Source organism: Panthera pardus, unplaced genomic scaffold, assembly GCF_024362965.1.
Source record: "Panthera pardus isolate Hobbes unplaced genomic scaffold, ASM2436296v1 HiC_scaffold_22, whole genome shotgun sequence".
Classification (NCBI taxonomy): Eukaryota; Metazoa; Chordata; class Mammalia; order Carnivora; family Felidae; genus Panthera; species Panthera pardus.
The window spans coordinates 5,936,916-5,964,586 of NW_026526788.1; the positions used below are offsets into that span (position 1 = coordinate 5,936,916).

The window sequence follows — 27,671 nt, forward strand, 5'->3', positions numbered from 1 at the left end:
AACGGGGGAGGGTCAGAGAGAGGGAGACAAAGAATCTGAAACAGGCTACAGGCTCTGAGCTGTCAGCACAGAGCCCGATGCGGGGCTCGAACTCACGGACCATGAGATCATGACCTGAGCCGGGAAGTCGGCCGCTTAACCGACTGAGCCACCCAGGCGCCCCGTATCTACTTTTAAAAATACACGTAAAACAGGAACTTACAGATTGTAGAATTACTCTGAATATAAGTTTTACTTCCTAAAGAAAATGTCAAATAATAATTACATTCATAAACAATCTTTAGCATCTATCAGTTACCATGTGCCAGGGACTGTACTAAACTCCGTATGTATTATAACATTTTACAGAAGAGGGAAACTAAAGCTTTAAGTCGGTTGCCCGAGGTTACTCAGCTAATAATTCAACTGACCACTGAGATCAGTGTAGACCATTGCTAATGCTAGAAAAAAAATTGTGGATTGAAGATGATGGAAAAGGGATTATGAAAATAATCTCTCAACTTGTCTAAAAGGACGGCTTTTATGATTTCTTCGGCCAAAAGTTAGTTTTCTCAAGGTTTCTAATAGGATTGCAGTGTTTCCAAAGTAAGAAAGGATTAACCTACTCTTTATAGAGCTCTGTAGCCATACCACCACCACCATGCCTCCAACTATTACTGAAATGGAAACTACAAGAAAATAATCTGAATTTCTAGTTAATGTTTACAGCCAGCCTTTGCAGAGGGGCTTTCTCTAGGTCAGGAATGATGGTGGGCACTTCAAACATCTCAATCTTCACAAGAACAACCAGAGGCAGGTGGCATCACCTGATTTTTACCAACTAAGAAAATTAAGATTCGGAGAGCCCAAATTATGCAGCTGATGTGTGACTAACCTGGGCCTGGAAAACTGAGTTTCTGAATCCAAAATGGCACCCTCCCCATCTATCTAACTGTAAATAAAATAAATTCTCTGTATCCCTTCCCTCCTAAAACAGAAGACAGCTGGAATTAGGTGTCCTATTGTAAATGGTACAAGATCATCTTCTAGCCCCAAGAGGGCAGGTCACTAGCCACGTGGGGCACTGAACACCTGAGACAACCTGCTACAGCTTAATCAAACAGTAAGTGTGAAATAGACGAATCATTTCTTCCTACATTCTGGGCTTTAATTTTTAGAAAGCGTTTTGACTGAACAACCCAGAAAAGTTACAAAAATATTTCTTATTGCTACAAATTTGCTCTTGGAGGCCTCCGGAATTCAAAGATCGCAAAGGTTTTGGTGGCACGACCTCCCTCGTTGGAAATGTCTCGTAAAAGATGTCGCAGGTATGAAATAAGACTGAGCCACAGGAGAAACGCAGCCCTTTGGACTCCCCTGCAATTTCTATAGCATTCACTCATATCTTGGAAGCATTTTCAGGAAAGCTACCAAGAGGGTTTAAGAATGCAGCACCGATACGGGTGCATTTGCGGAGCCAAGTTTCAAGCACAATTTCGCAAAATACAAATCACACGACTCTCGAGTTATGAACAGAGGTTTAAACAGGTGAACTGCAAAAGGAGCCCCCCCCCCCCCCAAATCATAACACAAACCAGAGTGCATTCATACGACAAATGTTTGGGGGAAGACAAAATGGGAAAAATCGTCCCTCCAAAATGGAGGCAATCATGCGGGGCCCCAGAGGCAGAAAGCGGCACCGGGAGCGCGCAGCCGGCGCCGCCGCCTTTTTCCGCCTGGGAGGCCCGCGGCCGCCCTGCACCCCCGACGCCCCCCGCACCCCCGACACCCCCCACACCCCCGCGCGCGGCAGCGAGGAGCAAGCAGGCGGAGGCGGGGAGAGGCTGCAGGCCCCGTGCCGAGGGGACCCACTCACGTTCTCGAAGCCTGTTCTTGAAGTTGGGGTCACTTCGTCTCTTGCGGTCGAAGTAAATGCAATACCCGATAAAAAGAGCCCCGCAGACACCGGCGGCGATGGCGCTGTTCCGGCCCACCATCTTCTCTCGACCGAGGAGCAGGAGCGAGCGCCGCGGCGTCGGGCCCCGCGTAGAAGCAGTTGGCCGAGAACCCTCACAGCGGACCGCGCCGCTGCGACCTGTCGCTCGCCGCGAGGGACGCGGAAAGGCCGAGAGCACGCACTTCCGGCCCCAGCCGTGCGAGGCCCTCGGGCGTGTCCGCGGCAGTGCCTGAAGAGCAGCGCCGGAGCCGCTTCTGCGCCTGCGCAGGGGGCCTAAACGCAGTCGCCTAGGCGCCTCCGGGCAGGGTGTGCGGTGGTGTCAGCGTTTTGCGAGTGACCTCGCACTTCCGGTAGAGCCGCTGAGCGTGACGTCGCGAAGGCGGCGCGTGGCCGTCAGTCACATACTCAAAAGACTGTAGCTGACTTCTTTGCTTGTGCCAAAGATGGAAGGGAGTGGTGACAAATGCTTCGTGTTACTGTTGTGTAATATAGACAACCTGTGACTCCTTTGAATTGAACTGAACTTGCTTTTCAAGTTGTCACAATATGCTGTACAGCGAGCAACATAATCTAGTGATTCAGTGTTGAAAGAATATTACAATACAACCTTATAAGAAAATTTGGAAGAAAATTTCGCTGGTTCCTGGAAAAACATAATGAATAAAAAAGATGAAAGATGGGAATGCAAGCTGGTGCAGCCACTCTGGAAGGCATTATGGAGGTTCCTCTAAAAAATAGAACTACCCTATGACCCCAGCAATTGCACTGCTAGGGATTTATCCAAGGGATACAGGTGAGCTGTTTCGAAGGGTAACAGGCACCCCGATGTTTATAGCAGCACTATCAGCAATAGCCAAAGTATGGAAAGAGCCCAAAGGTCCATCGATGGATGAATGGATAAAGAAGATGTGGTATAGACAATGAAGTCGAAAAAGAATGCAATCTTGCCATTTGCAACTACATGGATGGAACTGGAGGGTATTATGCTAAGTGAAATTAGAGAAAGACAAATCATATGACTTCACTCATGAGGACTTTAAGAGACAAAACAGATGAACATAAGGGAAGGGAAACAAAAATAATATAAAAACAGGGAGGGCGAGAAAACTGAGGGTTATGGGAGGGGTTGTGGGAGGGGTTGTGGGAGGGGGGATGGGCTAAATGGGTAAGGGGCACTAAGGAAACTACTCCTGAAATCATTGTTGCACTGTATGCTAATTTGGATGTAAATTTAAAAAAATAAAACAAGTTAAAAAAATGAAATAACATGGGATGCTAAGTAGCCACACACTCAGGATTAGAAATAAAGTAATACATGGGATGTTCATAAAATTTTAGGGATGAATGAAAATTTAAATTTTGAGCATAGTGAAATTGTCCAGTATTATTTGCCTAATGTTTATATACTATGTAAACATACTGGAAGAAACTTACAAAACTAAATAGTGTATATTCAGAACATTATTTTGTGTGATAAAAATTTTCAAAGAAAAAGGAATTGATCTAAAAAAAGGTGAAAGAAAATTGAAAACATGAGTTGTCTTATAATCATTGGAAACATTATATATAGTAGTTTAAAGAGACAAAACCTTGGTTAGGAAGCCATTAAATAACTATAAATTGAGAGGGGTAGAAGAGAGAAGGGACCTTCAGGGTTGTGTCATAAGAATGTGGCTGCCTCTGTCCCCAGTCATAGAAAGGGAGCCTCTTGAACCCTGGGAGTGACAGCGATGTCGCTTACTCGAGGTGAGCCCTGGCGGTTTATGCTAAGGAGTCCACTCTGATGGGGGCTAGCCAGGCCAGGAAGACCAACCATGTGGTTAGAGGGTTGAGGCTTTGATCCAGGTAATACCACCCCTACCTCTGGGAAGGTCAGGGGTTTGGAGCAGAGGCGAGCGGGAGATTGAAATGGCCTACATAATGAAACCCAAATAAATACTCGGGACCCAGAAGCAGATGAGCCTCCCATGTTGACAATACACGGTGTAATTCTACACCAATGTGCCATGTGCTAGGAGGGTGAGGTGTTCTGACTCTATAGGGAGGGGACAACAGAAGCTTCATCTGTGGGACCCTCCCAGACCTCTCCCTGTGCATCTTTCCCTTTGGCCAGTTTGTTTGTATTTTCTTCTTTCTTTCTTCCTTCCTTCCTTCCTTCCTTTCTTTTTCTTTCTTTCTTTCTCTTTTTCTCTTTCTTTTTTTCTTTTTCTTTCTTTCCTTTTTCTTTCTCTTTTCTTTCTTTCTTTCTTTCTTTCTTTCTTTCTTTCTTTCTTTCTTTCTTTCTTTCTTTCTTCTTTCTGCTATAATAAAACGGTAATCATAATGGGGTGCCTTACTGGTTCAGTCAGAGGTGCATAGGACTCTTGATCTTCCGCTTGTGAGTTCCAGCCCCATGTTGGGTGTAGAGATTAAATAAATAAAATTTTTAAAAATTAAGTATACCATGTTCCTGAGTTCAGTCCTTATAGCCAATTATTGAATGTGAGGTGGTAGTGGGAACCCCCAAACTAGTAGCAAGCTGGTCATAAGAGAGTGATCTAGAGACACAACCCCCGCCCCCCAACTTTTGTCTGCTGTCTGAAGGCAGTCTTGTGGGAGACTGTGCTCAACCTACGAAGTTTGGCCTAACTCTGGGTCGTTGGTGTCAGAAGTTATTGTAAGGGTACTTATGCCCCTAACCTAGCTTAGGAATTCAGGAAAGCCCTTTTGCTTAAGTGATGATGAATTTGATACCCAATGCAAGACCGGAAATAGGACCAAAGTTATGTATGCATTACCTGGACTTGGGCAGAGAGGGAAGGGTATGGAGATGCATTATGCACCAAAGATAGTAATTGAGATTTACACACAAGAGAGTAACACAAAAAGCTTTTCCTTATGTGCTGCACACATACGTTCTGATTTTTCCTGTTCCAAAATTTGCCAGTGAACCTCAGCTGTTAAGAGGTATATCCTGAGCCTCAGACGTGTTGAAACAGAAAACACTCGTCCAAGGCCACACAGATGACATGAGGCCTAGAACTTTCCTCTCTTGAAAACTTGAACAGACTACACGGCCATTAGATTATGACTCCTGAATGAACAAAGAGCTATCCCTGTGTTGTGCATAGTAAACATGGTGTAAATATTCAGGTCACTACTATGCGGTTCAATACACCAGGCAACATGTTTATACAAAGTACAGTTAGAGCAACATCTGTGCTTTATTCCTTAACCATTCTACATTCGAAAACACCTGTTGTAAAATGCAAGCATAGAATAGAAACAGCCTGGAATCCCCTATTCACTTGTTTGTGAGTGAGATCATTAGCGGGTTGTGGAATACCCTTAGTGGATCATAACTGGTGTTTTTAATTTTTTTTTAATGTTTATTTATTTTTGAGAGACAGAGAGAGAGAGCATGAGTAGGACAGGGGCAGAGAGAGAGGAAGACACAGAATACGAAGCAGGCTCCAGGCTCTGAGCTGTCAGCACAGAGCCCGACAGGGGGCTGGAACTCAGGAAACTGGGAGATTGTGACCTGGGCCAAAGTCGGATGATGCTTAACTGACTGAGCCACCCGGGCATCCCACAACTGGTGTTTTTAAAAAAATAGAATTTGAAATATCAGAAAATGACATGTATAGTAACGACCAGTAATGTCATGTGAAACTTTCATGTCAGTTAAATATATCCATCTATGTACTGGTCACAGAGTAAAGTTAAAGCCCCTTATTTCATCCATCAAGATATTTAGATAAAGAGGCTGAGAGGCTTGTCCAAGGTCATACAGAGAGGTGGGTCAAGAACCAGATGCCCTTACACTGCAGTCCATGGCTCTTTACACAAAACCCTAGAGACCAAAAGGAGCACCCCGTGTTAAAGACTAAAATTATGTATTTATGTATACACTGAATTTTACATAATAAACACCAATATACACTATAAGATATACACCATAAAAATATATGCTACATATAGTTTACATCTACAGTGATAGTTCTATCTGGTCTATAGGTGATGCATCTTTTTTTCTTTTTAATTTTTTTTAATGTTTGTTTATTTTTGAGAGAGAGAGAGAGACAGAGTGCAAGCAGGGGAGGAGCAGAGAGAGACAGGGAGACACAGAATCCGAAGTAGGCTCCAGGCCACCAGCACAGAGCCCAACGCAGGGCTCGAACCCACACACTGTGAGATTATGACCTGAGCTGAAGTCAGATGCTCAACCGACTGAGCCACCCAGGTGCCCCAGTATAGGAGATGCATCTTTATACAACTTTAACTGGTGAAATATGCAAAAATGCTCAAGATGATCAAGTATGAAGTATTTACTGAACCATACTTACAAAAAACCAGATTCTAAGCACCATAGGGGATACTAAGCATAAAATACCCAGTCTCTGGATACAGTAAAATAGAGCTCTGATTTCTACAAATTACAGTTTAAAGATCATTAGGTTTCCCCGGTGCTATGACCACAAGAAGGGATTTTCAAAATAATCAGTAATAACTCACTGTCCCTCAATCCCCTTCTCCACCTAAGTGACATGACACCTGCAACACTGATTCCGCCTGCCTCAGATCAGCATCCCTGGATTTCTCCCACCCCCCCTCCCTCCTGGATGCAGATGCAGCTGGGTAAGTAAGGTCTGTGAGATGGGCAACAGCTATAGTACAAGCTTCGGCGCCAAGGCAATACAATGGTATTCTCTCCTCTTGTTGAACTTTACACTTTGTGGCCTAATTACCATATTTTATCAGAAAATATCCTTTAAACAGGATTTTTTGGAAAGATTGTTTCATTTCATTCTACTGCATGACACTAATTTAAGAATCACAAGTTTTCCTGGGAGAGTATTTTTCAAATTGAGAAACAGAAATAAAAGTAGAGATCTGCTTTGTAGACAATTTACCAAGGACTTCAATAGCGAGTTTAATTACCGGTTAAGAATAAGAAATCAAAGCAATATTTCATATAATATTCTTTGGTTAGTTTATTACTACGTTGATGAATTAAAATAAAAACCCAGAACTCTACTTTTCACAAGTTCAAGAGAAAGGGGAAAAAAATTTAGTGGCTGTTATACAAGAGCCCTTCAAACCCTTCTTCTTTGGGACCGTTATTTGTATTAGATCAGTATTCCTACCTATCTAGATCCAATTGGTATCAACGTGTGCATACATATATACATTTTAAATTTACTCACTTTTAGTCTCATCCCAAGTAATTCTTGAAACATCCATCTGAAGTGTTAATTACATATTTCTATCATACGCTAATACATAGCCACTAAAATTCCAAATGTTTACCTTAAGTCTAAAATCATCTCATACCATCTCATAATCACTGGTGACTAATCTGCTTACATCTTAAAACAAACGCTTCAAAGGTGCCATCACAATGCGAATAAACTAAAAATGTTCCCACGTTTCACACGCACCATCCATATAAAATTCTGCAACTTGATACATGAGTTTACCACACTTTTATTACGAGTACTCAGTGGGAGCAAAATAACCTTCGGATTGTTACTTCCGTTTTTTCTGTTTCTTAGTCCGTCCATTCTTCTTCTGTCCTTTCTTTTTCTTCTTAAGGAGAACAGCTTTTTCTCCAATAAACAAACTTTTAGAATGTCCTACATTTTTTGAATCGAAATGAAGTCCCTGCTTAGGTTTACCGACATTCTTCGAACTGGGATTTGAATTTGGCTTTAATTTTTCTTTATTGACAGAACGCATGACTCTGAGTTTCCTTCCCATCAGTTCAGAATTATTTAACTTCAGAGCAAGATGAACAGCATCTGTATTCTGGAATAAAAATCAATATATTAATTTCCACCAGAAAGCCCTCTGCAAAGACACTAGTACAACTGTGACTTTAGTGGATTAGGAGAATTTTCAAGCTTGCACAGATAAACGCCCCTCCCACTCTGACATCCAAGAAGTGCAACCCCACGGGTTTCAGTGGCTGGGCCGGTAGTCTCGTTTTAATCATGCTCCTCACAGGTTTCTCCCCAGGAAGCACTCAGCTGCCTTGTCACATAATTAGGTAAGTCACAATCCAACAGGCTTCATTTTTCTCATTGTAAAATGGAGTTCCAACCAACTAGATCGGTCACATGCAATCTTTTAAACCAATCGGCCTCTCTTGTCACAGGCTCTTTCTGCAAAAGCTGCACTGTGTTAGCTGACTTGAGAGAAGGGAACTCCCTTTCAGTTTCTGAAATGTTGAACTAGATGCCTTGCAGAATTGTTTTTTGTTTTTGTTTTAATATTTATTGAGAGAAAGCGTGAGAGCAAGCAGGGGAAGGGCAGAGAGAGAGAGAGAGAGAGAGAGAGGGAGAATCCCAAGCAGGCTCCATGCTGTCAGAGCAGAGTTGGGACATTTAACTGACTGAGCCCCCTAGGCACTCCTGTAGGATCCCATTTAGATCCCAAATTCTATTACTCTTTTGTTCTAATATAGAACCACTAGATGCTAACAACCCTGAATATTCATGAGATGTTTGCTAAAGGACTTTAAGAACTTATCAAGTAATTACAGCAGCAGAAGGGCACCTGGATGGCTCAGTCGGTTAAGCAGCCAACTCGTGGTTTCAGCTCAGGACGTGATTTCACAGTTCGTGAGATAGAGCCTGGCATTAGGCTCTGTGCTGACAGCAGGAGCCTGTTTGGTATTCTTTCTCTCTCCCTCTCTGCCTCTCCCCCACTCGAGCCCTCTCTCAAAATAAATAAATAAATAAACCTTAAAAAAATAGTAGACAACAGAGAAACACTACAATGCATTAACGATGGCAACAAAAGCCTGTGACAACCTTTCTCAAAAGCCGTATGGTAATAATACATATCAAGAGTATTAAACATGGTCATTTATCTTGACCTAGTCAGTAACAGGCCTGGGGATCTATCAAAAAAAAAAGCAATCACAAACTGCACACAAACATTTGAAGGAAAAAAAACACCCCAATTTCATCATTACAGGGAAAAATAGAAAACGCTGCAAATTTCCAACATTTGAGAAACATTAGGGAAAAGATAGTATAAATTATGTTACCTCACTCAAAGGAACATACTTATACAACAGAAAACACAAAGCAGTTTGCAAAATTTTATGTTCACAGATGGAAGTTCAACTTTAAAAAAGAAGGCACGAAAAAAACTGAAAGGAAATGTATTAACGGGTGCTTGCGGAAGGGAGAAAAACTTAAGTGCCATCAGGCATTATGAATATTCTCATAGTATGTATGTTCTAGTATTATTAGGCATGATACGCTGGTTAATATTTTGTAAACTAAATATAACTAATTTTGTACAAAGACCAAGATTTTCTTCTACCTGTGCCAACGGGTCAATTCTTTTCTCCATTTTATGGAAAGGGGAAATTCAGAGACTTAATACTTTTCATGTCCAATATCTGAAACATTATTTCATAACATCAGCGTGGAGAAAGAGGGAACCGGAAGGTCTTTTGATGAGGTGCGGTTACAGGAAGAGTACTCTAATATGACAGATTATGAGTTTAGATTCCTGAAGACGGAATTTGAAGGTGACGGTGACAGTTATGTCCGAGAGATGAAACAGCAGGGACAACCCCTCCAGCACATTTCAGTGGACAGTGACGATGCACGAGTCTCCCATACCTCAAAGAGTACGTAGCCGAAGCCTCTGCCGACTCCAGTGGCTGGGTCTCTCACAATCCTAACCGCCACGATACTCCCACAGTCCAAAAAGTGTTCCTCAATTGCAGATTCTTCCACTTCTAAAAACAAATTCAACCAGAGCACAAGTAAAAACAGAATGGCCTTTGAAAGCTGGAGCTGTTTAACGATACGGCAAGTTAATGTAATATAGTTAATACAGCAAGCCCCACGAAAATTAGTCAAGTTACACTCTACACTTTTCCAAGTTGGTCTTAAAGCAAAACATTAAGTTACTACTCAGTTGTTATTTTCCTGTTATTTTAACGATAAATGGGTACTTTATTTAACACTTACTGTACGGGAGATTCCCCACAAATACTGATCTCTTGTCCCTCTGAAACACAAAGAAGGTTAATAAAAATCACTGGAGCTGAAAACAGAAGTGATCCGAAAATCCCCTTTCCCTCACACCATGTATCTGACAGGTCTCCACGGCTCTGATTTAACTACGCACCTGTCCCTTATTTGATTCTGTTTCTTCTATCTTCCCTCTTGAAAGTGAGTAAGCACCAGAGGCAACAGGGTTTCTTTTGGTCACAGCTAGCACTAACACATGGCAGTGCCCAGGACAGGCACGCTACATTGGCACGGCAAACTCGGCACCGGGCCAGACGGCAGTCTGTTGGGCATTGCGGCCACGTGGTCTCTGATGTAACTACCCTCCCAGCCTTAACAGAACATTTACAAGTAAATGGTGGTTGTATGCTAATAAAACTGAATTTAAATAACACAGTCGGCTTAATTTAAATAACACAAGCATACTTGGCCCTCAGGGTAGGTCTACATCAGAGCCAGAGAGGTCTTCCAAGCCTTGGTCGGTTCTCAGCCAGCGCACTCTGACCCCCAGGAAAATGCACTCTAGGTTTCGGTGGTGAGCTCTTACAAGCAGCCTTCACTCACTTTGAGAGACCTTTGTCAACTGCAAACTTACCCGTCACTCCTGCATTTAAACCTGTGGGACTGCTCCTGGACAAGATCCAGACGCCTCAACACGGCAGACCACAGTCTTCATGATTTGGCCTCTCCCGTTTCTCCAACAGCAAGTCCCTTACTGCTGTCCCTCTTCACACTCTACCTGCTATTAACTGCATCAAGCTCTTGCCATTCCCTAAGCAAATAAAGTTTTGGTCCCCGCCATATACACTGTTTAAAATTTCTTGAGCCCAGATAACACTGACTCATCTTTGAAGTCTCCAAGAGCACCTATTCTTCTCCTGCACCCTCCTTTGTCCCTTCTTGCTGGTACCTCCCCAAGTCAAGTGTCCCATTCCTGAGCTGACAGAGCATCCTGTGTATTTATCAGAACATAGTGCTGGGGCGCCTGGGTGGCTCACTCGGTTAATTATCCGACTGTGCTGACAGCTCAGCGCCTGGAGCCTGCTTTGGATTCTGCCCCTCCCCTGCTCACACTCATAAGCTCTCTCTCTCTCTCTCTCAAAAATAAATACCTTAAAAAAAAAAAAAGTGCCACAATCAGCCCATCTGTTTGTCTTCACCTTTGTACTGTGGACCCCTGAACCCCTACAGAACCCGGACTATAGCTCAGCATTGAATACCTGACACAGAGTAGGGACTCAAAAACGGAGTTAACTTTCTCTATTTCGGTATGTGAAATAAGGTGTTGGCCCGGATGATCTCCAACATCCCTCCCAGGCTAACTATCTATGAATACTTGATCCGGGTATGGGGGTACCCCGTTCTTGGAAGCTGTTGACTAAGGTCCTTGTGCCAGTCTGTGCCCCAACGTTGTGACCTCAAGGGCCAAAGTGTTTCCTTCTTGGCTTCCCTTGTGCTCACTGATGATTCCACTCCTCTCCTTAGCGAAAGCTCGGAAAAGAACGTTTCTCTCTAGAAGACTCTAGTTAAGTTCTTTAAACAACTCAAGTACCACTTACAGATGAAGTCTCGGATGCCAGATCAACTCTAACACGAAATCCATCTGCAAACTGGGCCCCATTTCTGCATTATAAACACGAAGGGGGAGAATGGCTGTTAAAAATGAGCGCCGAGTTAACTGTAATATTTGCTCTAAAGTCAAACCAAAGAATAAAAAAAACATACTCGTACATACTTAAATGTAATAATTCCATTCAAATCTCAGCGAGATAACATTACCTTTTCAATGCTTTTGTAGCAGCGCTCTCATCCTTAAACACAACATAAGCATTAATGTTTTTCTGATCAGGATGAATTTTACGTCTATACAAAAAAAAAAAAAAAAAAAAAGTGTAAAATCTGTTACTCTCAAAGTCATTAAAAAGATATAATTTGTTTTCTACTCTCAATCAGCACATATGACAAGAATTCCCAGAAGTTTCATCTCTTTATCAATTTAGTAGTAACGCAAAAAATAACATACAACTTACACAGATATTGGACAAAACATGTAACTTTTGCCTTCCTATTGATCATCACTATGAGGGAGCAAGCAAGTAGGCCCCCCCCAAGCAATGTCACAAAGCTAGAAACAAGAATCTTAACTGGAGCCCTGTACCTAACAACACATAAGCAGATACGAGAAGATAAAAACTATACAAATGTGTACAGCTTAGAGAAATATTAAAGATCAATAACCTTGCAGCCACTGCCCATCCCAGAGACACTCTCTGTGCCTACCACCCCTACTTTTCCAGAAACCATCTGCTTGCGTGTCTATGTAGTTTTATCACAATCAAGCGTCTATTCCTTGGTCATACTTTGGTGATGTCCACTTGGGGACTTGAAGTCTTTTGAGTCTAATTTAATCTGCAGGATTCTGCCTTTATCTCTCTCTTTACCTTACTGTTCGACCTACGGAATTTTCCAAAGCCTGGACGGTTTTGATTGCAAGCTCACAATACAGGTCAACGTGTTCCTCTGGCCTCCCTATTTCTTACAAATTGGCAGCTGGATCCAGAGGTTTGCTCAGACCCAGACTGCACATCTCTGTTGGGACTGGATGTAGTGCTGTGTTCGCTCAACGGGAAGCAGGTTATGACTGGTTTTCACTCTTTTTAACGATTACAGCTGCTGCTGCTGCTCAATGCTTCCACCCACTAATTCGCAGGCTTGCAAAATGGTCATATAATTTAGATGTGACCGATCAGCAAAAAGGACCTAGTAATGACCACAGATTCTTCCCTGAAGACATGAACCTATTGTTTTTGAAGTAGCAAAAATGCTAATAAACAAATGAGTACCATCAAGAAAGGCACTAGGAAATGTCAGGGCATTTCTCATCACATTCTGTAATAATATACTACACTATCTGATAGTTTTCTATTGATAAAACTAACTACGATTTATTGAATGCCTAATATAATACTGGGCACTGTATTAGCCATTTTATGTATTCATTTAGTCTCCCATCTCTGACATGGGTGTTACTTTTCTGATTTTATGGATAGGGAAGCTGAGACTCAGAGAAGTACCATGATCACAAGGCAAGGCGTGGCCAGCCCAGGACTTCAAACAGGCCTCAGTGACTCCAGAACCCCCATGCTTTCCCTGCAACACACAGCTCCTGACAACATCCTACTCAACTTGTCTTAGTGTTGAAATGTTTGCATCCTCACCAAATTCATGTTGAAATCCATGTAACGCCCAATGTGATGGTAATAGAAGGTGAGGCCTGTGGGCGTGGCTGAGGTCATGAGGGTGGAATCCTCCTGAACAAGACTAGTGTTCTTCAAGAGACCCCACAGAACTCCTAGCCCCTTCTTTTTTTTTTTTTTTTTTTTTTTTAACGTTTATTTATTTTTGAGACAGAGAGACAGAGCATGAACGGGGGAGGGTCAGAGAGAGGGAGACACAGAATCTGAAACAGGCTCCAGGCTCTGAGCTGTGAGCACAGAGCCCGACGCGGGGCTCGAACTCACAAACCGCGAGATCATGACCTGAGCCGAAGTCGGCCGCTTAACCGACTGAGCCACCCAGGCGCCCCTAGCCCCTTCTTTATCTTACCGTTTGACTATAAACTGTGAGGACCGGTGAGAAGGCACTGGTTACGAATCAGTAAGCTGACCCTCACCAGAATGCAACTACGCTGGCAGTTCATTCTGACTTCCCAGCCTCTGAAAGTATGAGAAAGTAATTTCTATTGTTTATAAGCCATCTGGTCTGTGCCATTTTGTTGTAGCAGCCTGAACAGACTAAGACAAACCCCAAGAAAAACCTAAATGGAAAAGGACTTTAACAACTCTTAACTGGGGGCACCTGGGTGGCTCAGTCAATTCAAGCATCCAACTCTTGATTTTTTGCTCAGGTCATGATCCCAGGGTCATGAGATCAAGCCCTGAGCTGGGTTCTGCACGGCGCATAGAGCCTGCTTGGGGTTCTCTCCCTCTCACTCTGCCCCTCCCCGACTTGCACTTGGGCAGGCACAAGCTCTCTAAAAAAATTAAAAAATAAAAACTCTTGGGGCACCTGGGTGGCCCAGTTGGTTGAGCGTCCAACTTTGGCTCAGGTCATGATCTCACAGTTTGCGGGTTCAAGCCCCGCGTGGGGCTCTGTGCTGACAGCTTAGAGCCTGGAGCCTGTTTCAGATTCTGTGTCTCCCTCTCTCTCTCTGCCCCTCCCCTGTTCATGCTCTGTCTCAAGAATAAATAAACATTAAATAAATAAATAAATAAATAAATAAATAAATAAATAAATACAAACTCTTAACTGCACTCTACGAGAAAAGATCCCTTGGCACAGGGAATACAGAGGGCAAGCACACAGTTCTACCCCTTTCTATGTGGCAAGAACCTGTTTTGTATCAAGCTGGGTGGGTGATTTAAAAAAACTAACGACATCTAGAGATCTAGGTATTAATGACATCTAGAGTTCCACCTGCACCCAGAAGGGAGAAAACCAGAAATAGCATCATCCCCACCCCTACACAAGAAGCCGAATAACCCACAACATTCTAACTTTTGTAGAAGCTACCAGAGCTAAAGTCCAAAGGAAACCGAGCTGAGGTCCAAAGGAAACTGGGGGGCTAAGCAAGGGCTGGGCCATCCGAGAAGACAGGAGGCAGCACTGGCTCAGAAGCTGGTGCCGGACAAGGGAGCCAGGCCGATTTCAGCTAGGATTTAATACACTGCCAGAGCCACGTGTGGGCTGGGCCCGAAATGGAATCTCTGGAGGCCAGCAACACAGATAGGCACACCCGCTTGCAGGCCCTGCTCCACCGACCTCTGCCAGTGTCCCCAGGAATGACTGAGGGCAGGTGGGAGCCCAGAGACATCCCTGGGGGGTGTGGGCTGGAGAAGAGAAGTATGGGAAGGACACAAAGCCCACCTGGATTCTTCTCCCAACGGAGAGGGCTGAGCTGCTGGGGCAGAGACAGCAAACCCCGTCATTCCCAGAGCACAGGGAAAAGTTCTGGGGCCAGAGAAGGGAGGCCTCCTACCACAGGGCAAGGAGTGGGAAATGTTTTCCAGCTCAAGATCCACCAAAGACACAAGGCAGAGGTTGGCTGCCATGGGAGGGAGGACCGGCCGGTGCACTGGTACACAGACAGACAGGGCCGGCCTGCATCAGAGGCTGAACCGGGACAACAGACAACCCCACCGCCCCCAACCAGACCACCAAGAACCAGCACTCGCAAAGATGGATCTTCAACAAAATTTAAAACTTGGGCTCTTTAAAAGACACCCTTAAAAAGGTTAGCCACAGGGACACCTGGGTGGCTCAGTTGGTTAAGTGTCTGACTTCGTCTCAGGACATGATTTCACGGTTCGTGGATTCAAGCCCCACATTGGGCTCCGTGCTGACATGGAGGCCTGGAGCCTGCTTCTGATTCTGTCTCCCTCTCTGCCCCTCCCCTGTTTGCATGCTGTCTTTCTCTCTCAAAAATAAATAAACGTTAACAACAAAACAAGGTTAGCCACAGATAGGGGCAAAATATCCAAAACATATATATCAGAAAAAAGTCTTGCACCCACAATGAAAAACTGTATACAATAAGACAGACAAGCCACCAGAAAGTGGGTGAAATTTTTGAACCAACACTTCTCCAAAGAATAGATACAAGCAGCCAAAAAGCACATGAAAAGGCCCTCAATATCTTTAGTCATCAGACTAAACAGAAACTGAGACCATTACAACAAACCCTTAGAAGGGCTGAAATTAAATGACTGGCAATACCCAGTGCTGGTGAGGATGTGAAGGAAATGGGAGTTCTCCCACAGCGGGTGGAATGTAACACGGTGAGGCCACTTCAGAAATTTATTTGACGGCTTCTTAGAAAACGGACATATACCTACCACAAGACCCAGCAGTCCCAGACCTCCAGATACTTTAGCAAGAAAAATAATGTGTACACCAATGTGTTCAGAACTTTTTTCGTGATAGCCCCAACCCTGAAGTAACCCAAACATTCATCAAGCTGACGAATGGCTGGATACATTCTGGTACAGCTACACCATGGAATACTACTGGGCAATAACAAAAGAACAAGCCACGGAGCATCCAACAGTGTGAGTGATCTCCAGTTTATAGTAAGTGCAAAAAAGGAAGACGCAGAGTATACATGTTGAATACAACTGCATCAAAAGGTATGTGGGGGGCTGGGGGGGAGGGGAGAAAGTATATATATGTGTATCAATTTGTAAATGCGTAAAATGTCTCTAGGAGGTTATACTAAAAAGTAAAAACAGCAGCAGCCTGGGGCAGGAACTTGGCTGACTAGGGTAAAGGTCCAGGAGCGAAACTTTTCACTGCATACACTTTTACACTTTATTTTTAACCACTTGCTTCATTATTTATTCAAATAATTAAATTTAAGAAATTTTTTGATTGGGGGCAGGTGGTCAGGGCCAATGGCAACCACAGGGCACAAATTCTATTTTTCTGGCATCAAAATTCCTCAGTACTATTATACACTCCTATTGGCATCTTGGTTTCTGCTGAAACTTGGGCCCTGGCTTTTAGCCTCCTCCAGGAAGAAGTCCATACGACCTGAAGAAGAGCTGTGTCTTACCAAGTTTTCCATTCTTTACAGCATCTGAACAATAATACCCTGCATATGGAAGGACTTAACATGTGTGGCTACCCCACAAACGTTACTGGAGCCAGGAACACATAGTAACACATATTTATTAAGTGTTAATACAAATGCTGTGATGGGTATGGGATAAAACTGCCAAGAACCTGGTCTGCCAAAGAAGTCTAAATTAAGAACGAATGTACACATGAATGCACCAAGATGCTCAAAGGAGCTGCCGTAACTCAAAAATCCTGTTACTGGAGGATTCCCAGAAATTTCTGTGAAATTTTACGTGAGCAGAGCTGACACACAATGTTACCTTAGCTGAACATAGTGAATTAGGTTGTAATTAGTACAACATAGTGATTCAACTGAATTTTTTTTTAACTTTATTCAATTAGTACTGGCTGAGGCAACCCGTGACTTCTTTTTCTTTTGATTGAGATGTAATTGACATGTAACATTATATTAGCTTCTGTTGTACAATATAATGATTTGGTGCATATATGGACTGTGAAATGCTCACCCCAGTAGGTCTGGTTGACATCCATCACCACACAGGGTGACACGCTTTTTTCTTGTGATGAGAACTTTTAAGATCTACTCTCTTGGCAACTTTCAAATACCCAAGAGTGTTATTAACAATAGTCATCATGCTATACATGACATCCCCATGACTTACTTATTTTATACCTGGAAATTTGTACCTTTTGACCCCATTCAGCCATTTCACCCCCACCTCCTCCCCTGGCAACCACCCACCTGTTCTCTGTGTCTTCGAGTTGTTTTTCATTCTCTGGCTTATTTCACTTAGCATAATGTCTTCAAGGTCCACCCACGTTGTCAAAAATATAAAGATTTCTTTCCCTTTTTTAGGTCTGAACAATATTCCTGTGTGTGTGTTTATCCAATTATCTATTGATGGACACTTAACGCTGCTTCCGTGTTTTGGCTATTGTAAATAATGCCACAATGTTTTCAAAGTACACTATCTTATCTAATATAACCATACCTATATATCAATGTAATCTGTAGATCTATTAATATAGCTATATCTAATATATATACCTCTGCTTGTACAATCTATGAATTCATGTCGTAGTTAGAAAAAAAAACCCAAGATTAGAGATTAATAGGAGACTCTGCATAGAACTGAAGGTGAATGAGAAATACAGGTTGTATGTTTTAAATTTAGGGGCGCCTGGGTGGCTTGGTCGGTTAAGCATCCGACTTCGGCTCAGGTCATGATCTCACGGTCTGTGAGTTCGAGCCCCGCATTGGGCTCTGTGCTGACAGCTCAGAGCCTGGAGCCTGCTTCCGATTCTGTGTCTCCCTCTCTCTCTGACCCTCCCCCATTCATGCTCTGTCTCTCTCTGTCTCAAAAATAAATAAACGTTAAATTTATATGTCAATTATACTTCAATTTTAAAAATTAATGAGAAATGAAGGGAGAGTAAAGAAAACTTTTGTGTCTCATCCATGGCACTAGGTGGATAAGGAGGGTAGGGGAAAATCCCCTGAGAATATGAACTTGTGAGCCACACTACCAGCACAGTCCCCAAACCTTCAAACAGAGAGCTTAAAGTGGTCTTGAGCTGGTAGTACCCCCAGGTAACCTGACAGAAGCAAACATGAATTCTCTGGAAAAACCTGACCAGCTAACCGCAACTATGGGGCACCCCTGATTTTCAGATGCATCCTGACTTCAAAATGTTAAGATATGGGAAAATGTGTGCCTTAGAACTGATAAAATACAGTATTTATGATTTATACTACAATATTTGGGCATAAAATTTCCTTATTCTCTTCCAAACATAAAGCTTGATTAAATGTCCTTGAAAATTCTCATGGCACATTTTCCAGCAACTTATTTATAATATTTAATGTGATTCTACAATTTATGTTAAAGCTTAAAGACAAACATCTGATAAATTTACCCGCTATTGCAGTCATAAGAAAATAGTCAAGTAGTATGATGTATTATCGAAAAATAAAAATCCACGAAAACACGGTCTTAAGTTTTAACCAAAATGGAAGAGAGTTTAAGACTACTCCCTTTCTCTCATTATAAACTTACTTTATTGCTGCCAACTTTTTGGACAGAGTTCCCTCTGCTGGAATCTTTTAAGAGAGAAAAAAAAGGGGGGGGGGGACAGGTATTAGAGAAAATTCATTATCCAAAATATTACTTCAAATTAATTATATTTTAATTAATCGAATTCTAAATGTCTTATTCTGATGTGATGTAATTAAAACATTCTAGGGAATCAGAAACAACCGTCCTAATGTTATATGAATGGGATCTGGTGGCTTAGGCCAAAATTTTACAGACAATGACTTTTTTAATCTAAATGGAAGTAAACATACTGTGTTCTCAACTTGGGTCAGATGACTCAAAGGGGTCTCTGGACATAAGGGGATATGGAGGTTAAAGACGCGTAAGAAAAACGTAAGGAAAATTGTTTTATAAAATAAGCTTGGAAAAAAGCAACACTTCTATATCAATATTTTATTGTACGTGCTATATGATTTTACTTTTTTGTACATTCTGTATGATTTTAAGTATGTCTAAATAAATTGGGAAATAATGTAAAGACATTATTTCATCCCTATGTCTAAGGGTCAGTATATGTCGGCTGGCAAAAAAAAAAAAAAAAATCATTGTATCTTTAATTGGGCAAATAAGGGAAACCCCTTTACATTCAAATTCACTTTCTTTTCAGCCCTATACAGTATTACTTTTGTACTACTTAAGAATGAGGGGTTAGGGAGGGAAAACTTTATGGAGAAGATGGAAATTCAGGTCAACAACTCTGACCGTCTGCAAGGCGCCAGTCCTGAGATAACTGGCAGAGGCACTGAAATGCCTCAGCCAGGTACTGACAAGACAAAGGTGAAAAGATATAGATCCTGCAAGTTCACAGAGCAGCACCATCTATGAATGTCAGTTTAATTTAGGGCAGTTACTACGAATGTCCCCTGGAAATCTTAGTCATCTGATATAAATTCTCAGTTTGCCTTACTCACAAACTCTGAAAATACAGACAGCGTAACCATGCAAGACATGAGAAATGCCCAAGTGAACAATCAACAGGTGAATGATGGTCATCAAAACACATTTACTAGGTGTCTTCTAGGAGCCCTCAAGCATCTGTATCTTGTTACTGAAGATACAAATGAGTAGGTAAGACCCAAAGCAGTAAGGTACAGAAATAGAGGGGAAAAAAAAAAACTTGATGGTATAAAGTATCAAAAAGAAAAACTTGAGTAATTAACATTTTAATCGCCTACCAAAACACAGACTGTATCTCACTAGGCAAAATGAGACTTTGAGGAGGAGTCGCAACAAAACCAATGAACTGAGCAAAAAGAAGAGTGAGAAAGCGCTAGCGTCTGATCAGCAACGACGGCAGCTCCCAGGCTGCAGGAGAGTCACACGTGGCCTCAGGGCCACCCTGTGTTGACTGTCAGACTAAGAACCAGGACAGAATTCACTCACAGCAAGGCAAATGTAAGGGCTTTAGGCAATTCCATATAAGCTTCATGTGCACAATGTGCAGGTACTGGTGACCCACGAATGAGCAAGGCAAACCGGCTGTCTGCTATCAGCTTTCAGTCTGGTGGGGCAGACGAATAATGGAACGACTACAGAACAGTGTCATAAGCACCATAATGAAGCATGGGGTGCCGGAGAATGCACGACAGAGTCATCAAACAGACCGGTAATCCAGGGACAGAGCAAGATCCCCAAAAGTAATACCAGGCCAAAGTGCGTATGTGTGTGCGCGCGCATGCGCGCACGCATAAGTGATGCGGTACCTGTATGTGTAATGATCATGAGTTCCAGGAAGAAGTACTTTAAAATTTTTAACACTTATTCATTTTTTGAGAGAGACACAGAGCGCGAGTTGGGGAGGGGCAGAGAGAGAAGGAGACACAGAACCCGAAGCAAGCTCCAGGCTCTGAACTGACGGCACAGAGCCCAACGCGGGGCTCGAACTCACCGAGTGTGAGACCATGACCTGAGCTGAAGTCAGACGCTTAACCGACTGAGCCACCCAGGCGCCCCTGGGAAGAAGTACTTTAGGGAAATTAAGTTGACAGTGGTAGGTACTGTCTACAGTACACCAACCTCCTGGACTGAATGCCTTGGAGCTCAGAAATGCTATTCCACACGTATTAATGTTCCGCAAACAAAAGTCACACATCCACCCTCCTACAATGATATCATTTTACTGTGTGAACGCATTAATTTAACAGAGTCCAGGAGTCAGAAGTAGATCTTAAGAGCACTTCTTCTCTGGGGCTAGATTTGAACCTGTTGATTCAAAAGGCTGTGCTTCTCCATCTCACTAATACCAACATGTTAATAAGTCTGACTTAAACGAATACGTTTCGAGATTTGCAATTTCAAGACAGGGAGAAAACATACCAGAGAACGAAATCGTACAGATTCTATCTGTCCATACTCTTTAAAAAATGACTTCAGCTTCTAAAATAAAAAAAACATATATACTTTAGTCTACTTTCAGAACATCAAGTAAGTGCTACAAAAAAGAATTAAGTAAAACCATCTGATCATCTTTTACTGCCAGGTTTTCTTTTAAGAACATTTCAGGAACAAGGGACTACTCGGTTGGAAGACAAAAAATAGTTTCCACACACACATATATACACATAAAACGCATCTCAAGTTTTTGTTAGTATCCATAAGGTACGCATTTTTGTCTTTGAATCTTTTATAATCTTTGCCACATGTAAACTGTAAAAGTAAAGGGCATATTTTGGGTTTAGTAAATCCCACATAATGGAAGAACCTCAGGATGTATTCATTCATTTATATAACAAATATTTATTGAGCTCCTTACTCTACGCTAGGCATGATTTCAGGTTTACATTCTAGTGACATGTAACAGAAAAGAGGGCTGGAAGGAATAAAAAAAACAAAACCAAACCAGGAGGCCACTGCAATACTGTTTGCAGATTTGCAAAAGGATGAATAAGGGCAGTGACTATGGGAACGGAGAGGAGAAGGTGTATACCAGAATCAATCTACAGAATGATTCATGTAATCATTTACAATGAAGCTATATGTTAATGACTTATTAATTATGTACTTATTCAATAAAGGAAGAGTAAACAAAGTTATGAGTTATTAAGTTCTCTGAATCCTTACAACATGTAGATTATACACACTTACCTTCTTATTACACGTGACAGGCAAATTCCCAACAAACACCGTTCTCTCATTCTTTAATCTTTCTTCTTCTTGGTTGATTTCAATTTTCTTTCTCTGATTTACAACTGTGTGATCTACATCATCAAGTACTTTTTTATCTGCTGCTTTAATACCAGATTGAGAAGCACTCCTTTTCTGTCCTTGTTTTTGGTGAATTTCTTCTTCTAAATCAGCACTTGCTAGGGCGTTTTCCCTTTACAAGGCCATGAAAAAAAAAAAAAGGTAAAAAGAAAAGAATAAGAGTCCTAGAAGTCCGATGTAGTATCTGACAAAGCACAAAGATTTGAAATATTTCTCACCTACTTCTAGCTTTCCTAAATATAAACTTATGATTCACAAATATATCTAAATTTAAGAAACAGCATTATCAAAAAGTGACCAGTATCTCTAGAATACTCAAGATTAGAAAAAATTGGGGCACCCGGGTGGCTCAGGTGGTTAAGCGTCTGACTCTTGGTTTCAGTTCAAGTCATGATCTCATGGTTCCTGAGTTCAAGCCCCACATCAGGCTCCACACTGACAGTGCGGACCCCGCTTTGGATTCTCTCTCTCTGTCCCTCCCCCACTCACGCTCTCTCTCCAAATATAAATATTTTTTTTTAAAAAAGAATGATGTATTAAAAAAAAGATTAGAAAAAACTAAGCTCAATTTTTGAAGATATGTTAAAACTGTCAGATTATTGCAGAGCAACAAAAGTTGCTCATTTAAACAAAAGTTGTAAAGCTCTTGGAGGTCTAGTTTATGCTCTATGAATACCCAGTTTCATTCTCTGCTCTAGAACTCCGGGGGATCTGCAGCACTTGTAGGGGGTCTATAAAGGTTAAAATGGCTGCAAAATACTTTGTAAAAGCAATGTGGCCAACAGGGAAAACCAGATTTCCTACTTTTAACTGTAATATTTAAAGGACTGCTTGTCAAAAGTACATTCTGAAATGGCAAATACAACAAAAACCTTGGTGCACATGGGTAAGCGAGATCTGAGCATCAAGTCTAATAGAGAACCGACAGGGACCATATGTATGCATATATACATATACATATACATATATATATATATACATATATATATATACACACAGACACACACACACAGACATATGTACATACATATGTACATATATACATATATATATATATATATACATATTTTACGTTTATCTACTTATTTTTTTAGTAACCTCTACACCCAAAGTGGGGCTCACACTCACAACCCCAAGATCAAGAGTCGCATGCTTTTCCGACTGAGCCAGTAGGCGCCCCAGGACTGGGATCTTAAGGAGGCAACGGTAATACAAGTCGAGTCGTGGGTAGTAAATGATTCATTCACTCAGTAAATATTTACTGGGTTCCTATTCTGTTCTAGCGTCTGGGGATAGAAAGATAAAGAGACTATTAAAAACCTTGCAATACTCCAGCCTCTGAAGAGATAAGCAAAGTTCACAATACAATGGTAACATGGTGTAGAAAAATAAAACACACATGAGAGGCTTCTCAGGGGAGGGGAAAGGCCGTGTCTGGCACATTGTCCTCAGTAAATTTTGACGTTCTTCTTCCACTAGACCGTAAGTTCCACTAAGGAGAGGGTTCATGTCTAGTTTTTTGTCCACTATGGCATATAAAGTACCAAGCAGGAGTGAAAGGAACCGAGACGGTATGGCAGGAACCAGGTCAAGGACCATGGCTGTTACGTGCAAGTGCTTAGATTGTATCCCACAGAGCTTAAAGAGCCATTGAAAATTTTGGGGCACCCTACAAAGATCATTTGGGCAGCAGAGCAGAAGATGCTTAGGGAAGGGGCAAGGCTGGAAAAGGGAGACCGGTACGGAGAGAGTTATAACTGCATGTATCTGAGAAGACAACAGACCAACTTGAGCAAGGGAGGGGTGGAAAGGGAACAACAGATTCAAGAGATATTAAAAGACAGCACCATCAGGACCCGGCAGCGGAGTAGAACACAGGGAAAAGAGGGGGTATAAGACGACTCCCGAGTCACTGGCTCAGGCAACTGGATGGAAGATTGGTGGTACCATTCCTGCGGACAAACAGGTCTCAGGAGCCTACGCAGCTCAGTCTGAAGCATTCTGAACTTGAGGTGGAGTTGACTCTCAAACAACACGGGTCTGAACTCCACTTAAACGTGGATTTTTTTTTATTTATTTTTTTGATAAATGTGGTACAGTATTTTCTCTTCCTTATGTATTTTTTTTTGAAATTTTTAATGTTTATTTATTTTTGAGACAGAGAGAGACAGAGCACGAACGGGGGAGGGGCAGAGAGAGAGAGAGAGAGAGAGAGAGAGAGAGAGACACAGAATCTGAAGCAAGCTCCAGGCTCCGAGCTGTCAGCACAGAGCTCGACGTGGGGCTGGAACTCACAGACCGTGAGATCATGACCTGAGCTGAAGTCGGATGCCCAACCGAGCTACCCAGGCATCTCTTCCTTATGATTTTTAATAACATTTTTTTCTCTAGCTCACTTTATTGTAAGAATACAGTACATGACATATATAACATACAAAATACATGTTTACCTACTATTTATGGTAAGGCTTCTGGTCAACCGTAGGCTATTAGTAGTTAAGTTTTGGGGGAGTCGAAAGTTATATGTGGATTTTTGACTGTGTGGGGGACAGTGCTCCTAACCTTTCCATTGTTCAAAGGTCAACTGTATCTAGAATACACAGGTGCAGATGCCAGCAGGCAAACAGATACACAGATTAGGAGATCAGGAGAGAAATCAGAATGGTGCAGCCCCGGGCATAAAGGAGACTGCTCAGAATGAAGGGTAGAAAAAAGTCCTGAGAAGACGACCACAGAATCCTGGGGGAAATCAACATTTACAGAGTAGGCAGGAGAAGAGGTACCCACAAGAACACTGAGAAGGAACAGACAAACAAGAGGGGAATCAGAAGAGACTGCGATAAAAGAATCTAATAGCTTCAGGAAGAAAAGCCACCATGTGGAATGGAACAGGGAAGAGGCTGTACTGTCTATTAAAGATGGCAAGTGTGGGGCGCCTGGGTGACTCAGTCGGTTAAGCGTCCGACTTCTGCTCAGGTCACGATCTCGCGGTTCATGAGTTCAAGCCCCGCATTGGGCTCTGTGCTGACAGCTTGGAGCCTGGAGCCTGCTTGGGATTCTGTGTCTCCTCCTCTCTCTGCCCCTCCCCTGCTTGTGTTCTCTGTCTCTCAAAAAATGAATAAATGTTAAGAAAAAAAAAATTAAAAAAAAAATATGGCAAGTGGGTCAGGATATCTTCACTGCACGCTGCTTCAGAAGTTTGGTGAGATCACATAAAAACACAACAAGTGAACAGTCGGATTCAACACGTCAGAACAACAAGTTCCTGGAAGAGAAAACAGATCAGGAAAAGGAAGAACACATGTATAAAGTTTTTCTGAAAGCTTGACTATGAAGGGAAGGACTGAGGGCATCGTAGCAAAGATAGGGTTTGGTTTTGTTAGATTTCTCTTTTTAGGATGAGACACTTGAGCACATTTGTACAGGAGACAGATGAAAGCCACAGGAAGGAGAAGAAAATGGATATAGCTGAGGGAATAATCCGGAGGGAGACAAAAGAGGTATGTGGTATCCAAAGCACAGGTGACCGAATTAACCTTGGACAAGGAGCGAGACACCTTTCTCTGAGAGAAAGTAAAAAAAATTAAGGGGCTTGAAGAGAATGGCTTCACAGACCAAGGAAAGTTACCAGGGAGCCTGTGATGTGACCACTATTCGGATCTTGATCAAATAAACTGTAATGAAAACATTTTTTTTTTTTTTTAACGTTTCCTTATTTTTGAGACAGAGACAGAGCATGAACGGGGGAGGGTCAGAGAGAGAGAGAGACACAGAATCTGAAACAGGCTCCAGGCTCTGAGCTGTCAGCACAGAGCCCGACGAGGGGCTCGAACTCACGGAATGTGAGATCATGACCTGAGCGGAAGTTGGACGCTTAATCAACTGAGCCACCCAGGTGCCCCTGGAAAGTGTGTTTTTTTTTTTTTTTTTAATTTTTTTTAACGTTTATTTATTTTTGAGACAGAGAAAGACAGAGCATGAACGGGGGAGGGGCAGAGAGAGAGAGGGAGACACAGAATCTGAAACAGGCTCCAGGCTCCGAGCCATCAGCACAGAGCCTGACGTGGGGCTCGAACTCACAGACTGTGAGATCATGACCTGAGCCGAAGTCGGCCGCTTAACCAACTGAACCATCCAGGTGCCCCTGAAAACATGTTTTTTTTTTTGTTTTTTTTTTTAATGTTTGTTTATTTTTGAGACAGAGAGAGAGACAGAGCATGAACGGGGGAGGGGCAGAGAGAGAGAGGGAGACACAGAATCCAAAGCAGGCTCCAGGCTCTGAGCTGTCAGCACAGAGCCCGATGCGGGGCTCGAACTCGCAGACTATGAGATGACCTGAGCCGAAGTCGGACACTTCACCAACTGAGCCACCCAGGTGCCCCTGGAAAGTGTTTATTTTTTTTTTTTAATTTTTTTTAATGTTTATTTATTTTTGAGACAGAGAGAGACAGAGCATGAACAGGGGAGGGGCAGAGAGAGAGGGAGACACAGAATCTGAAACAGGCTCCAGGCTCTGAGCCATCAGCACAGAGCCTGACGCGGGGCTTGAACTCAGGAACCTCGAGATCATGACCTGAGCCGAAGTCGGTCGCTCAACCGACTGAGCCACCCAGGCACCCCATGAAAACATTTTTTAAGCTAATGGGGGAAATCTGATCTCTGAGTTTGGGAAAACAAAACTCACCTTTTTCATGCTGGGATATTTACACATTTAGATTCCAGACCTTAAATCTGCTTCCACTTAATGAGGGAGATATGAAGGGTAAAGATGGAACAAGACTGGCCAAGGATTAGTAACTGCTGGTGCTGGGCATATGAGGTTCTCATCCTTTTCAACTTTTGAATATGTATGACATTTTACACAATAAAAATTTTTTTCTGTAAAACCTAGAACTACGAGATGAGCAAAACACTAAGATAAAGAGTGCAGGTATAAAAATCTCAAATTCTTTACCATCTAATTTCTTTAACATCAGCTTAAGACGATTCTACCGACCTGTTTGCCAACTTTTTGTCTGCAGCAGAAAGTTTCTTCTTCACTTTCATTTTTTGTGAAGGTTCTTGCAAAAGTGGTCCTTGAATTTGGGATGTACCTTCTTCCTCCTCATCCCGTTTCCTTTTTTTGGTGGTTTCCTTTTAAAAGTTGGAAGTTATGTTTGAGACCTCATCTTTTTAAATAATTTAGTAGTCTTCCTAAATTAGCAAGTGTTCTCTCTCACTGGATTCCGGTAATGAAAGCTTACTTAAAATTAACCCTATCTGCCCCGCTTTAGAAATCATGCCCTGCGAGGCAGACTGCTCTAAAAGCCGTTCTGACGGGACGTTCGGAATAGAATTCAGTGACTTACTTTAGGCACAGGCACATACACGGGTTGGAGCTGACGCTCAGAAGAGCTGAAGAGGGACGCCAACCGAGCTGTACTATTTCTGGAGGGGCGCCTGCTCTGGAGCAAGCTGCTGGCGACTTGTCCAACCACATAGTCTCCGGCCAGACTCCCGCGAACGCCGTCCTCCGGGTTGTCTCTATAGACACCGACGCCAGAAACTCAGCCACGCCAGGCCCCACCGTTTCGCCCTCCAGAGCTCCCGAACGCACACCCCTGCCCAGGCGGACGTGCCACCCGCCACTCACCTCTCCTGGGCACCTTTCTTTTTCTTCCTGTTGTTCTTTTCTTCCACCGGCGTCCCCATCCTGAGGCTTTCTAGACAGCGGCGGCGCACGAGCCCGGCACTTCCGGGTCCCGGCTACTTCCGCTCCAGGAACCACGCCCCTTCCGGTCTGGG

General features: G+C 42.7%; 2 protein-coding genes and 1 non-coding gene across 5 annotated transcripts in view; all 3 read right to left on the reverse strand.

Moving 5' to 3' along the window:
- TOMM20 (translocase of outer mitochondrial membrane 20) overlaps positions 1 to 2,122 on the reverse strand; it is a 35,154-nt gene extending 33,032 nt beyond the window's left edge. Inside the window, exon 1 of one of the 2 annotated variants that reach the window (XM_019418968.2) lies at positions 1,856 to 2,122. In XM_019418968.2, coding sequence (XP_019274513.1) covers positions 1,856 to 1,976 — 121 coding nt within the window. In that variant the 5' untranslated portion in view covers positions 1,977 to 2,122. The remainder of the gene's footprint in view (positions 1 to 1,855) is intronic. The other variant, XM_019418967.2, reaches the window with a different exon arrangement.
- LOC128772601 (small nucleolar RNA SNORA14) lies at positions 1,297 to 1,431 on the reverse strand. Its single transcript, XR_008416773.1, has one exon. It is a non-coding gene; the product is annotated as a small nucleolar RNA SNORA14 (small nucleolar RNA).
- A 4,762-nt stretch (positions 2,123 to 6,884) lies between the features above and the next one.
- On the reverse strand, positions 6,885 to 27,671 carry RBM34 (RNA binding motif protein 34). 2 transcript variants are annotated; one of them, XM_019418960.2, is made up of 11 exons: positions 27,520 to 27,670; positions 27,236 to 27,410; positions 26,884 to 27,020; positions 21,768 to 21,999; positions 21,000 to 21,059; positions 18,645 to 18,688; positions 11,731 to 11,814; positions 11,511 to 11,574; positions 9,910 to 9,949; positions 9,556 to 9,674; positions 6,885 to 7,723 (listed from the first exon to the last, which is right to left on the reverse strand). In XM_019418960.2, exons 1-11 carry the CDS (start codon positions 27,576 to 27,578, stop codon positions 7,445 to 7,447), a joined length of 1,293 nt encoding a protein of 430 aa, XP_019274505.2. In that variant the 5' UTR covers positions 27,579 to 27,670; the 3' UTR covers positions 6,885 to 7,444. The 2 variants fall into 2 exon arrangements, with proteins under 2 accessions (XP_019274505.2, XP_019274506.2); XM_019418961.2 differs by lacking the exon at positions 21,000 to 21,059 and having other exon boundaries at positions 27,520 to 27,671.

What these genes read in the sequence shown, in the direction of transcription:
- RBM34 (XM_019418960.2), bottom strand. Translation starts at nt 27,578, where the DNA reads ATGGGGACGCCGGTGGAAGAAAAGAACAACAGGAAGAAAAAGAAAGGT. An exon ending in TGTATGTGCCTGTGCCTAAA is followed by an intron (nt 27,021 to 27,235) that starts GTAAGTCACTGA and finishes AACTTTTAAAAG; the next exon opens with GAAACCACCAAAAAAAGGAA. An exon ending in TGTGGGGAATCTCCCGTACA is followed by an intron (nt 9,675 to 9,909) that starts GTAAGTGTTAAA and finishes ATTTGTTTTTAG; the next exon opens with AAGTGGAAGAATCTGCAATT.